The 9,931-nt window shown below is 41.8% G+C and overlaps 1 protein-coding gene across 2 annotated transcripts in view; it reads left to right on the top strand.

Annotated features, from left to right (window-relative positions):
• The first annotated feature begins 124 nt into the window (after positions 1-124).
• TMCO3 (transmembrane and coiled-coil domains 3) overlaps positions 125-9,931 on the top strand; it is a 30,705-nt gene continuing 20,898 nt past the window's right edge. The window contains exons 1-5 of one of the 2 annotated variants that reach the window (XM_040556507.1): positions 125-273; positions 532-652; positions 1,764-2,306; positions 6,160-6,339; positions 9,254-9,445. In XM_040556507.1, the coding sequence (XP_040412441.1) occupies positions 1,860-2,306; positions 6,160-6,339; positions 9,254-9,445 (819 nt within the window). In that variant the 5' untranslated portion in view covers positions 125-273; positions 532-652; positions 1,764-1,859. The remainder of the gene's footprint in view (positions 274-531; positions 653-1,763; positions 2,307-6,159; positions 6,340-9,253; positions 9,446-9,931) is intronic. The other variant, XM_040556438.1, reaches the window with a different exon arrangement.

Below are 9,931 nucleotides of genomic sequence, written 5' to 3'. Positions count from 1 at the left end.
CTCCTCCTCCTCCTCCTCCTCCCGCGCCGCGGCTTAGGCCGCGGCCGGGCGGCGGACTACATCTCCCGGCGTGCTCCGCGCCGCGCCGCCCGCCGAAAGGAGCGGCCCCGCCGCCGCGCCGCTATAGATACCCCGGACTACATCTCCCATGAGGCAGCGCGCTTAAAGGAGCCGCAGCGGCCAAGCGAGGCTGGCGGTGCCCGGGGGCCTTGCCCCGCTGCCACCGCGCCGGGTGCGGAGCCCGGCTCCGGGAGGGCGGCTGGGCGCTGTGCGGTAAGCGGGTAGCGCCGGTCGGGGGGCGAGAGGAAGCACCTCCCTAAAACACCGCTCCGGCTTCCGCCGGGGGATGGGGATCGCTGCTTTCCAGCTCCTAAAAACGGCAAAAGCGCAGGGATTTTACCCAAGTTGTGAAATATTTCCACTTTATTTATCGCAGTCAGCGGCGTGGGCGCGCTCCTGCCCCTCGTTTATTCCCCCATTTCTTAATTTTAAATGTTGTAGTTCCTATATTCTTATACCTTTATTCTGCAGCCAACTGCTGGCACCGAAATCCACGGGCTCGGGTTTCATTCATTGCAAGGAAACCAACAAGCCCACCTCCACCCACCCCCACGGGTGGGGATCAGGGATTTTTGGCACCCCAAAAGCCCAGGTAGGGCACCCCAAAAGCCGTGCTTGACATCGTCCCGACAGCTTCGCACCCCTCCCTGCCACTGCTGCTGCCTTACGGGCACAGCGGGTCCTCTGCCAGGGGCCGCCTCCAGGCAGCTGCACCCATCTTGTGGTAACCCCAGGCTGGGGCTGAAGGGCGAGATTTGGGCTGACACACGCTCCTTCGGCGATATACCGAAATGTCGTGTGGGTTGTGTGTCTTTAGGATGCTGTGCTCCGGTATAAGTGGGCGTTTTATTGCGTGTAGCCTCGGGGGGGGTAGGTTTGTGTCAAGGAAATGGACCTGGTTTTGCACAGAGATTTTGAAGTAGCTTCTGGGTAAGGAACTCACGAACGATACCGATTTTGCTTTTAATACAAGTCTATTTTATAATATAAGCCTATTTTAAAATCACAAGGATCAATGATTAGCATTCAAACTAAGTGCCTCCGGGCCACGCAGCCTTTCACATCAAGGTCTCTGATCCAAACTGGTAGCGCGAAGTCCAGCAAGTTTTGCTCCTGTTTTTTCCCTGCAGATATGTTTCTCTCACAAGTATGATGTAATCTCTTTCAGTTAAGGTTCTTTTTGTTAAGTTTTGTATAAATCACAGAATCATCTAGGTTGCAAGAGACCTCCAAGATCACCTAGTCCAACCTCTGACCTAACACTAACAATTCTGAGACTGTATACATAACAAGTGAATATGATACAATTTCTCAGGATAGGTTTCAGAAACTACAAGGGGTTACCGATATAAAGGAAGAATGCCTTCTGGTGCTAGGTTGAAATACAACCTATGGCCTCACAGCATGATATTTTAATAGCTTTTCTCTCCTCTAAGAAGCAGCACAAATGACTGCCACGTGATATGACTAAGCCTTCCGGTTGATGTTCTTTAAACAAGGTCATCTCTAGAAAACAGAGGGAATAAAACCTGTCAATAACTTTGGGCTGTTGCTGGTTTTGATAACTATTGACCGAAAGAGACCATTCATGTTCTGTTAAAGACTGTAGCGTAGAATGCAGCCTTCAGTTTGTTTTATAATTTATTTGATCCAATGGCTCCACATTATCATGTTTGATACCTGATAGTACTACTGTCTTGCAGCACGGTGTATGCACTGGAGATGCAGAAACCATGTAGCAGAAAGCCTTGAGCGGCTGTGGATGATCAGCTTCTCCCAACAGCAGTAAAAAGTGAAGAATGAAGGTGACTGGATTTACTCCCCTATGGACGTTGATTTCGCTGCTTTGTGGCCACTTGGCGAATGCTGCAGAACATGAAGATGTAGTAAAGCATGCAATAAAGCTGCACCGTGGGAAAGGAGCTGTTATTACCCAGCGAAAGCAATGGGTGTTGGAGAGCTGCAGAAAACTGTCCGGCCTTCTTCGCCAGAAGAACGTTGTTCTCAACAAACTGAAAAATGCCATAAGAGCAGTTGAGAAGGATGCGGGGCTGTCAGATGAAGAGAAACTTTTTCAGGTGCATACCTTCGAAATTTTCCAAAAGGAGCTAAATGAGAGTGAAAACTCCGTCTTTCAAGCAATCCATGGCCTCCAGAGAGCTCTACAGGGGGATTATAAAGACGTTGTAAATATGAAAGAAAGCAGTAGGCAGAGACTGGAAGCCTTGAGAGAAGCTGCAATTAAGGTTAGTTCCTTCTCCCTTTTGTTCCTCCCCCCACTGTGTTTGTTACTAGCATGTTATTTTAATTTTATTATGATACTGTTTCAATCTGTTCTAATGAAAAAAGTGGATCTCCATAAAACTTGGAGTCTTAAAGTGGATTTTGAATAAAGTTGTGAGTATATGATTCTGGAATAAAGCTTAAAACTTAGTGGCAGCCAATAGACCAAAACAAAGCCAAGCATACTCACACGTCAAATATGTCAGACGAGAAGGAAGACAAGAAGTGAGTCAGTGCACTTAGCAGAGTTGCACTGTGTGCATGACTGGGATTATGAGAGTGGAAATAAGGCAACAAATTGGCAAAATACTAAATGTTTTTTTCCACTTCAGAAGAGAATTGCTCAACGAAAACCTGCAAATCAGGCAGAACAACTTCTTTACTTCCTGTACTCGTATAGATGTGTGTAAAATGGGTGTGCAGAGTATTGATGACTGGATTTTTTGATCTCGGTAGAGTATTCCCAGCCTGCGAAGTGCAGGTTTGAAAAATAACATCTCCAGGAAAGAGCTGGCTCAGGTAACTTTGCTGAGAAAACCACAGATGAGTAACAGGAGAGCACAAGTACTTTGGGGAAAGTTCGGGTTCCCATGTTGGTGCATAGCTGTTGGGGCTTGCACAGTCTGGCCCCAAACTTTGTAGTGCTCAGAGTGTCTACTGAAAGCCTACAAATGAGAGAAAATGTTGCTGAGCTCACTCAGTAGTTAAATTGTTCATTGCCTAGCCTCTACCCCTTAACCACTGAAGAAAATCATTGAGAATGTTCTTTGTTTTCTTCAGGAAGAGGCTTTCCTTGTGAAAGGGAGGAAAGGAAAAAAAGGTAATTGGTCTATAGTGAGCGGAGAGGGGAGAATCTAGAAAGTGCGTCTGCATGAGAGACGGGCAGACCTTAGCAGGTGATGATGGCAAGAGACTGCTGTGTGCCAGAAACGTGTGCAGCGAATGGTTGGGAAGAAAGGCTGATGGCAGTAGAAGGTAGGATGCAGGCTTGGGAGACTGGAGTGGTCCGTGCAGTGAAAAGAAAGGCTGGATTATCACAGCTTAGCTTCTGCAGGGGTGGGTTGTGTAGGCTATGAAGGTGCGTGATTGTCTAAACAGTATTTGTTGTTCTAACCTTATAAGTTGCTTTATACTGTGAAATAAAGGAGGAGATGATGGGAAAATGAGTGCCAAAGATGAATATTACATGGAATAAATTTCCTTGGACTTGTTCTCGCTTCAAAAGACATGCACTAGGTCTGGTTTTGTTCCAGTTTGGTTTTATTGTCATGATTATTTTCTTGGTGCACTCGTAAGACATCCTTTCCATTTTCTAAATAATGGTTTAATGGAAAATAAAAAATACTGTAGAGGATGCTGGACTTACTCATTCACTTTATTTCTGTTGAGTTCAAGTATTTGAAAGTCTTCAGTATCAGAATGTGTGTGTGTGTGATGCATTTCAAGCTGGTTGTGCTGCTGGGGAAAAGTAGAACAGTTGTTCACGGAGGAGAAATATTGAAGACAGCTTCTGTCTTCCTTCGCTTGAGGAACTGGATGGAGTTCCTAGACGAAGCAACAAAATCTTGTCCAGTTTACCTGCTTCAGATTTCTTGGGTGGAATTCAGATTTCCCTGATGGAAAAGATAAGTCTCAAGCACTGTAAAGAATTGAATTTATTTTCTTCATCCTGTATTAAACAGTAGGAACAGCAATGCTGCATGCTTAACTAGTCTTGCCTTCCTTTTGCTCACATTTCTAGGCATTCAAGTCTCCTGCTTAGTACAGAATCTTTATCCATATTACCTTGCTTAAAACGTTGCTTAGTACGTACTTTGTGATCAGATGTCTCCAATCCCAGCCTGAGTTGCAGAACAGAGCTTGCACTGTGATGCGCTTTTGCCTAACACGTAGCAGGCTGCTGTGGCAAGCAAGTAAGCTTGTCCTGCTCATGGGCACTGTTCTTGGTCCCACTGTACTGCCGTGGCACTGGGCAAAACAGGGCTGCCACTTGGTAGTGTACATGCTTCATCTTCATTAAAGGAACTTGCAACTAAAGACAGGTTGTTTCAGAGCTGTTCTTTTAAATTTAGAGTTTGTCCCAGCTGGCAGGAAGGACTGATCAGCTCCCTTTCACCCCAAACCTCTTTCTGTTTTGAGGGGAGAGACCAAACCTCATTAACTCCATCCTGAGCTGTAAGCTGTTGACTGAGGAGAGAGCCTGCAGCTCTCCCTGGGTGCGGTTTTTACATCTCTGAGACAACGTCTGCAAGCAGAGAACAACAGATAGGAAATGTTTTCCTTTCCTTGAGGCTGTACAAGAGTGGCTGCGACTCCTTCCTATGTGTTGCATAAGAAGCGAAGCAGTTGACATCAGTCCAAACACACTAATAGCTACATTTTTTCCCAACTCAAGTTATTTTAGGAGCTGGGTAATCTTCAGCATGCCAGTGTAACTATGGTAATCCCAAACACCAGTAGTCAAGAGCCAGCAATTCTGTGGTTTTGTCACAACCTGGAGTATTCATCTGACTGTCGGAATTTAAAAAAAAAAAAAAAAAAAAAAAAAAACTCCAGGCTAAACACAGTTGCAGGCTGTTCTGAACATGCTGTTGTCTTGGCATCAAGGAATCCATTGAGATACATGCATGTTCTTGCAGGTTTTAAGCGGAAAAATGTCCATCCACAAATGTGTGTGGAGAAGGAGACCCTCGTTATTCCAACATTGGTGTTTAGGACCAGTTTAGGTGCCCAGGCTGTCTAAGATACTTGAGTGGGGTAGGCAGACAAAGCCCAAAACTGGAGGGAAATAGATCCGCATCTATCTGATCTCTACCTGGGTATGGCAGAGCATCTAAAATACACATCGAAACCTGTGTTTTCAGGCAATTCAGTCTGATCTAGAGGTTGCTTGTATTTTTTGCCCAGACTGTTTCTTGTTTCCCTTGGTAATAATATTGGCTCTCTTGAAAACCAGATGTATGGGCTATCTGAGCCAAACCCTCACGGTATCCTGAACCTCCCTGAAAGGAAGAAGCCTGCTATCCCATCTCCCCTTGTTCATTCATGATTGTCCTCACTCAGTTAGTGCATCTTCAGGGGAATGAAGGCATGTAAGCTGAAGCATCTTATATTTATCCCCCTCAAAAAATGCTGGGAAAGTTAACTTCATCCCAGCCAGGCTCAGTACATGATGGAAAACGCTTCCTGGGAAGCAGAAACAGGAACCTCAGCTAACTGCTGAGGTGTTTAACTGCTCATCTGTGCTCTTACCTTGCTTTTTTTATTATTTTTTGTAGCTATTTTCAAAAGGCACAATAACTGTGGAAATGATAAAACAGGCTTCTTCCCATGTTGGTAAATCTGTTTGTAAAAATTGTTTATAAAATTCAGATTCATTGTGTTTACGTTTCAATTCGTTTGATGCTTGTAGCTGGTAAAGCAATGCTTTCAAGTTTATTACGCTTCCCTGCTAAAACATTGAGATTTAAGTTTTATTTGGCTTTGAGATGTTTCCTAGAATTCCTCAAAGTAATTCCTCTCTTATTTTCTGTAACCTTGAGGCAGCTCTACTGTTTAATAGCTTAGAAAAGGGAATCAGTGTTTTGTTGTTTGTTTTGTTGTTTGTTTATTTTGCTTTGTTGTTTTCCTTTCCCCCTTCCTCCAATCGAGATTGGCACAGGAGAAAACAGTCTTCAAACACCAATACAATATCTATATTGCTTTTGCAATTCCCCTTGTAAGATGCTTTGCATCAAAAGAAGCCTACATTTATGTTAAATGTTTTGCTGCTCAAAGGCCCAGCCAGCACTTTATCTGTGTTGTAAAACTCAACAGGAAGAAATGGAATATGTTGAACTCCTAGCAGCAGAAAAGCATCAGGTTGAAGCCCTTAAGAACATGCAGCATCAAAACAAAAGCCTGTCAATGCTTGATGAAATTCTTGAAGACGTCAGGAAGGCAGCTGACAGATTGGAGGAAGAAATAGAAGAGCATGCCTTTGATGACAACAAATCTGTAAGTGATGTTTTGGACTGTCTTTTCATTCATGTGTATTTATTTTTAAGTTGATATTTGCATTGTATGAGTGTTTCTCTTGTATTAGATAGTTTTTAAGATTTTAGTGACAACTATAGAAAAAAAAACACCCTTTGGTTCGACATGTGTTTTTGTTTCCCTTTCAAGAGGAGAATGTAACTAGCAGTAAAATAGTTGCTTTTTAGGAATGAGCAAACAGGGATCATTATTTTCTTTGCTAATGATTTCTCTGCTTTAGTTTGAAAGTGCTCCCTGCGGCTACCACTTTCAGTGATAAGTGTATTCCATCTCACTGATACAGCTCGTGAGAGTTACGACATATCCGTGATGGTGGTTTTTAGACTTTGCAGGACTCCGTGACTGTGGTATTTAGACTTTGCAGGATATGGAGTTAAGTATAGTCTCCAGTTTTATTTTTCTCTTTCATTTTGTTGAGAAAGCTATAGGAGAACAAGAATCCTTGCAGTTAGTTTTCACAATCTGGGAAAAGATGTATTTTTCAAGGTAAGGACTTGAAATGTGTTTGTGGTGTTGCATTCTTCAGCTTCCCACATTCTCTGCTTTTAACACCATTTGCATTGCTCATTGTTTCTGTGTTGCAGGATGGACATACCCTCAGGTAAGGCTGTGTGTATTTGGAGCTGGGAATACATCAGATTATCCCAGCGTCCCATTGCACTTTTCTCAGAAGCTGACTCTCTGAGCTGATCCTCTTTATAAGCATGGATTGAAATTTTTATTTGGCTTCTGCTCTTGAAAGGTTTTTGTTGATTTGCAGCTCGACTTCCAAGGCAAGCATAGTCCATGAATTCTGCTGAGGAGGAAAAACTCTGTAGGAAAGGGCCAGGCCATTTTTGTAATTGTACTCGCTTGAGAGAAAGTGAAAGTAGCTTTTTGCCTACACCAGACAGGTACAATTACACCTGGTGGTAATCCTACCTAGCAGCACCAGCGGAGGGTAGGGAAGATCTTGCTGGGGTGCCCTCTTCTGTTATACTGGGGTATAACGGCACATTTTAAAGGAATGTGCAATACCTGTTCATTGGCAAAAAATACCCAATGCGTCCTTCTTGTCCAATGTATCTCTTTTGTTTTTCTTATATCTCGATTCATGAAACAAAAGGAATAATGAAATGCAAACTAGAGGACTATTTGCATCTCTATCTTTGTGAGGAATATCTAGAATATTTTCTCTTAAGCTGGAATGCGGAAACAAAGAAGTTCTAATAGAATCATCAGTAATCTGATAAGGATGCAAAGGCCTTTATTAAAGATATAATCAAATAGAGAAATGTAATGGAGAAAAATAAAAAAATAGAATATGAGCTAACCTACGTAATGAGAAAACAGTTGTGTTTTTTCAGGATTTTATTTCTTAAAACAACAATCCCTGAAAGGGTGTTTTATATAACAGTGCACAAATATTGTTGTCTTCTATTATGTCCTCAGATGCTTAGTATTTTTTAAAAGCACCTCTGAACCTGTGCTATCTACTCTCACTCTCTGAGCATAGTCTGTCTTTTGTCAGTTCCCTTTTCTTTAGTAAAAGTAAAAATGCACCATATTATCCACACAATACATGACTTCTAAATATATTACACAGAAAAAATATTTTTTTCATAATAGTCTGAATCTTAATCTTCTCTCTATTCCTAATACCGTTTCTGAAACAGACTGCATCACTTTTATATGATTTTTGATACATTTTTGATTTTGATACAGAGAGGTTTGATTAGATTCCAGATACACAAGCTACCAAGTACAAAGGAACATATAGCAAACTCTATATGAATTTAGAATTCCAGATCTTCAAAGTAGATGCCTCAGTGCTGATGTATTTCGTAAGGTAATTCTGTTTACTGTATGTTATCACTGATGTCATAACTTTAAATTCCCAAGAAAATACTAGAGCAGATGTTGGCTTATTAGCATTTTTGTTTTTAGGCAAAGTACTGCACCGAACAGTGAAATAATTCCTACATGAAAATCAGTGTAAAGTGTATTTTAATTCACAAAGCCAGCATTCAACAGTATGCTCTAAGCTCTGTTTTGGTTTTCCTTGTAGTAGCAACAAGGGCATCAGGAGTGAAGATGACAGAAAAACAGTAGGATTGGGAACCTATTGTGTATTCTGATTAGAAACAGTTCTTGTTTGCTGACTGTAGGGAAGCTTTTCTTCTTTGTTCTGATGCTGTGAGAATAGTTTGCATGTACATGGCGCGCAGCTGCTCTTGCTTTTTCTCATCAGCTGAAAACATGAAAATGTGGTTTGGTCTCCTAGACTTGGCAATGGAGACTTCATTCTGGAATGCAAAATAGTCTGGTAAGTGGGGAGCTCAGGGAAACGAAGGCAGAATAGATATAAAAAGGCAGGTTGCAGGCAAAAAGTGAGTAAAACAGCTTTCATAATGTATAAAAGGAAAATGGTTGTCAGTCTCTCATTCGGACACCTAAAAAAGCTGATGTTTGAATTAGTTATATCATACTTACAAATAATTCTGCAAACTTCAGAATTTGTTTCAGATTCCTGAATTGGAATTTTGCAACTTTGAAACCCTGTCCTTATTATTTTTTAGTTGAACAATGTGGCTGAAGAGGCATTATTCCGCTAGCAAGTAGGTCTGGAAAACCCCTCATTGTTTGAAATGAAAAGTAAATTATAGTGTTTTCAGTTACGGACATCAAGTTTTAATAAAGAGGCTGAAGAGATTTCTCTAAGAAGGAACTAGTATTTTTAGTCATTGTCTGGAGCAACTGGTGGAGCAACTGGATGCTGGAGCAACTTCAAGAACAGCTAATAGTCTTTTCCTTTTTACTATATGCTTCCTAGACATGCAAGTGTCTTTTGTTTGTTTGCTTTTCTTAATTGTTGTTTTCCTTCTTTTCCTTACAGGTAAGAGGTGTTAACTTTGAAGCGGTTTTAAGGGTGGAAGAAGACGAAGCCAACTCTAAAAGAAATGCTTCAAAAAGAGAAGTGGAGGATGACTTGGGTCTAAGTATGCTTATTGATTCCCAGAACAATCAGTATATCCTTACCAAGCCCAGAGATTCAACCATTCCTCGTGCTGATCATCATTTCATAAAGGTAATCCTTTTAGAGACACTCTAGCCATTTGTTTTGATCAGACTTAGTCCCACCAGTTTGCATGCTGGAACTGCTTGATGGGGTTGAATACAGTTTCAGTGTTTTTCCCTCTAAAGCTACCCTAGCATTCATGATTTTCCCTTCTACTGGTGATCCAGCCAGTGTGTTCCTAATCCTAACATAGTCTTCACAAGACTGATTGTGATACCATATGGATACTCTCTATTTGTATTTGCTGTGACTTGTTGCACCTTTGGGGCAGCATTCTTCCTGCCTGGCTGCACAGGGTTGAAGCAAGCTACTGCTGTACCTCGTAAGCCACTTGCATATTATCACTAGAGATAATTTATGTATTTATGCCTTTTGGTAGGGAAATGGAAGCTGAAAAATGCATGGACAGTTTTTATTATATTTGTGCTTCATGAAAAATAACAGGATTGGGAAACTTTTTTAAAACAAAATGGATCTGTTTCACCATCATGTTCT

This window comes from Cygnus olor, chromosome 1 (assembly GCF_009769625.2).
Source record: "Cygnus olor isolate bCygOlo1 chromosome 1, bCygOlo1.pri.v2, whole genome shotgun sequence".
NCBI lineage: Eukaryota > Metazoa > Chordata > Aves > Anseriformes > Anatidae > Cygnus > Cygnus olor.
Note: the sequence above shows the minus strand (reverse complement) of the source record. Positions and strands in the feature narration are given on the sequence as shown.